A 1,747-nucleotide genomic window follows, 5' to 3' on the forward strand; every position below is an offset into this window, starting at 1 on the left:
TAATGTAAAATCAGGCCCAAATAGAAAGCCAATTGCTATCATTGTTTTCGTTGTCATCATCATATAAGTGCCATAACTTAAGTCTCCATTAACCTTATAACAGAACACCAAACTCATGTCTGTCGATTCCTAAAACAAAACTTCAAAGTTTCATGTAAGGTTGGACATTTGGTTACCCATCACTGGATTTCAATCTTTCTTTGCTTCAAAGGGATTCAAACTTTCCATGTTGTGGTAAAGCAATTAAAAGCCAAACACTCTTATAGGCTTGTAGACCCAACAAAAAGCAGTGGTTGCTTGAAAATGCACCAACCAGACCAACCATCCTTTAATTAAGTAAGATGGGAATTTTTACGGTATTTTGGAGTATTGGTTACTCAGGGATTTTAACCGTTATTTTAGTTAAAAACTTAAAAACTAACATCTAACAGTTAAAAAGCCTAAAATATAAGATACTCTGGATCACCATAGAATTTCGGTAAAAGGGACACACTTGAGTAATGTGTTACCAACTTCTAAAACTTGCCCTCTTCCTCCTCTATTATAGTGACCACAAATCTTACCAGAAGTCTATATTTCACACACACACACACACAGGGTGACACACTAGAGAGACTAATATGTCTTCGTTTCTCTATTACTCTATCTTCATCCTCTACGCAACCTTTATCTATTGCATTGATGGAGTTCTAATTAGGCAATTCGTTAGATCCGGTGGGAAAACAGAAAACTTAACCCACCTCCACTTTTTCTTCCATGACATCCTTGGTGGCAAAAACCCTACCTCTGTTAGAATTATTGGGCCGCCAAATGGTACTGCTGGCGGCTTTGGAAGCACTATGATGATTGATAATGCACTGACTGAAGAGCAAGACCGCGCCTCCAAGCTTATCGGAAGAGCACAAGGATTTTACTCAGTGGCTTCACAACAAGCAGATGAATTTGCATTCCTTATGGTCATGAATTGTGTTTTTGTGGAAGGCAAGTATAAGGGGAGTAGCATTAGCATTCTCGGGAGGAATCCGGTCATGAATAATGTGAGAGAGATGCCGGTTGTCGGAGGCACGGGACAGTTGAGGTTTGCTCGAGGTTATGCCTTAGCCCATACGGTTTGGTTTGATGCTGATACAGGAGATGCCATTGTTGAGTACAATGTTTATGTGTCAGACTCCTGAATTTTGTCTTAGGCTAGCCATTGTTGAGAAAAATATCTTTTTACCTTTTTATATTTTGTTTTTCCTTAATCCCTTATAGAGACATCTATTGGACTTAATTAGGGAATGGCTACGTCAATCTTATAACTAGAAATAATTGGATTTGAAATAATACTATTCTCATATGATGGATTTTAAAATGAGGTGGAATTTGGCGAAATTTTGTAGTGAATGTGATTTTATTTCTACTTAAAAGATTGATGACCTAAAAAATAAAAGGTGTAGGGACCGTTTGATAACAATTTCATTTTCAATTTTTACTTTTTATGAAAACTTGAAACTAAAAAATCATTTTGTAACTACATCAGTTTTCAAGTTTTGAAAACTAAAAACCAAAAAGTCAGTTAACTTCTTGAGTTTTCAAATTTTAGAGAACTGAAACGGTCCTATAATAAATACAATTTTGTTTGAGATTTTTCATATATTTTTACTAAACGCAGCAAGGCCAACCATTTTCTTTTTCTTTATGAAAGAGCTTTTGTTAATTAAATCTAGCTCGGCTCACTAAAACAAAGTCGCCTATAGAGCACTTT

General features: G+C 35.8%; 1 protein-coding gene across 1 annotated transcript; it reads left to right on the forward strand.

The window, feature by feature from the left end:
- Nucleotides 1–496: 496 nt before the first annotated feature.
- Nucleotides 497–1,354, forward strand: LOC126610836 (dirigent protein 22-like). Its single transcript, XM_050278982.1, has one exon. The coding sequence runs from the start codon at nucleotides 621–623 to the stop codon at nucleotides 1,173–1,175; it is 555 nt and encodes a 184-aa protein (XP_050134939.1). The 5' UTR covers nucleotides 497–620; the 3' UTR covers nucleotides 1,176–1,354.
- Nucleotides 1,355–1,747: the final 393 nt, after the last annotated feature.

Source organism: Malus sylvestris, chromosome 2, assembly GCF_916048215.2.
Source record: "Malus sylvestris chromosome 2, drMalSylv7.2, whole genome shotgun sequence".
In the NCBI taxonomy this organism is placed as follows: domain Eukaryota; kingdom Viridiplantae; phylum Streptophyta; class Magnoliopsida; order Rosales; family Rosaceae; genus Malus; species Malus sylvestris.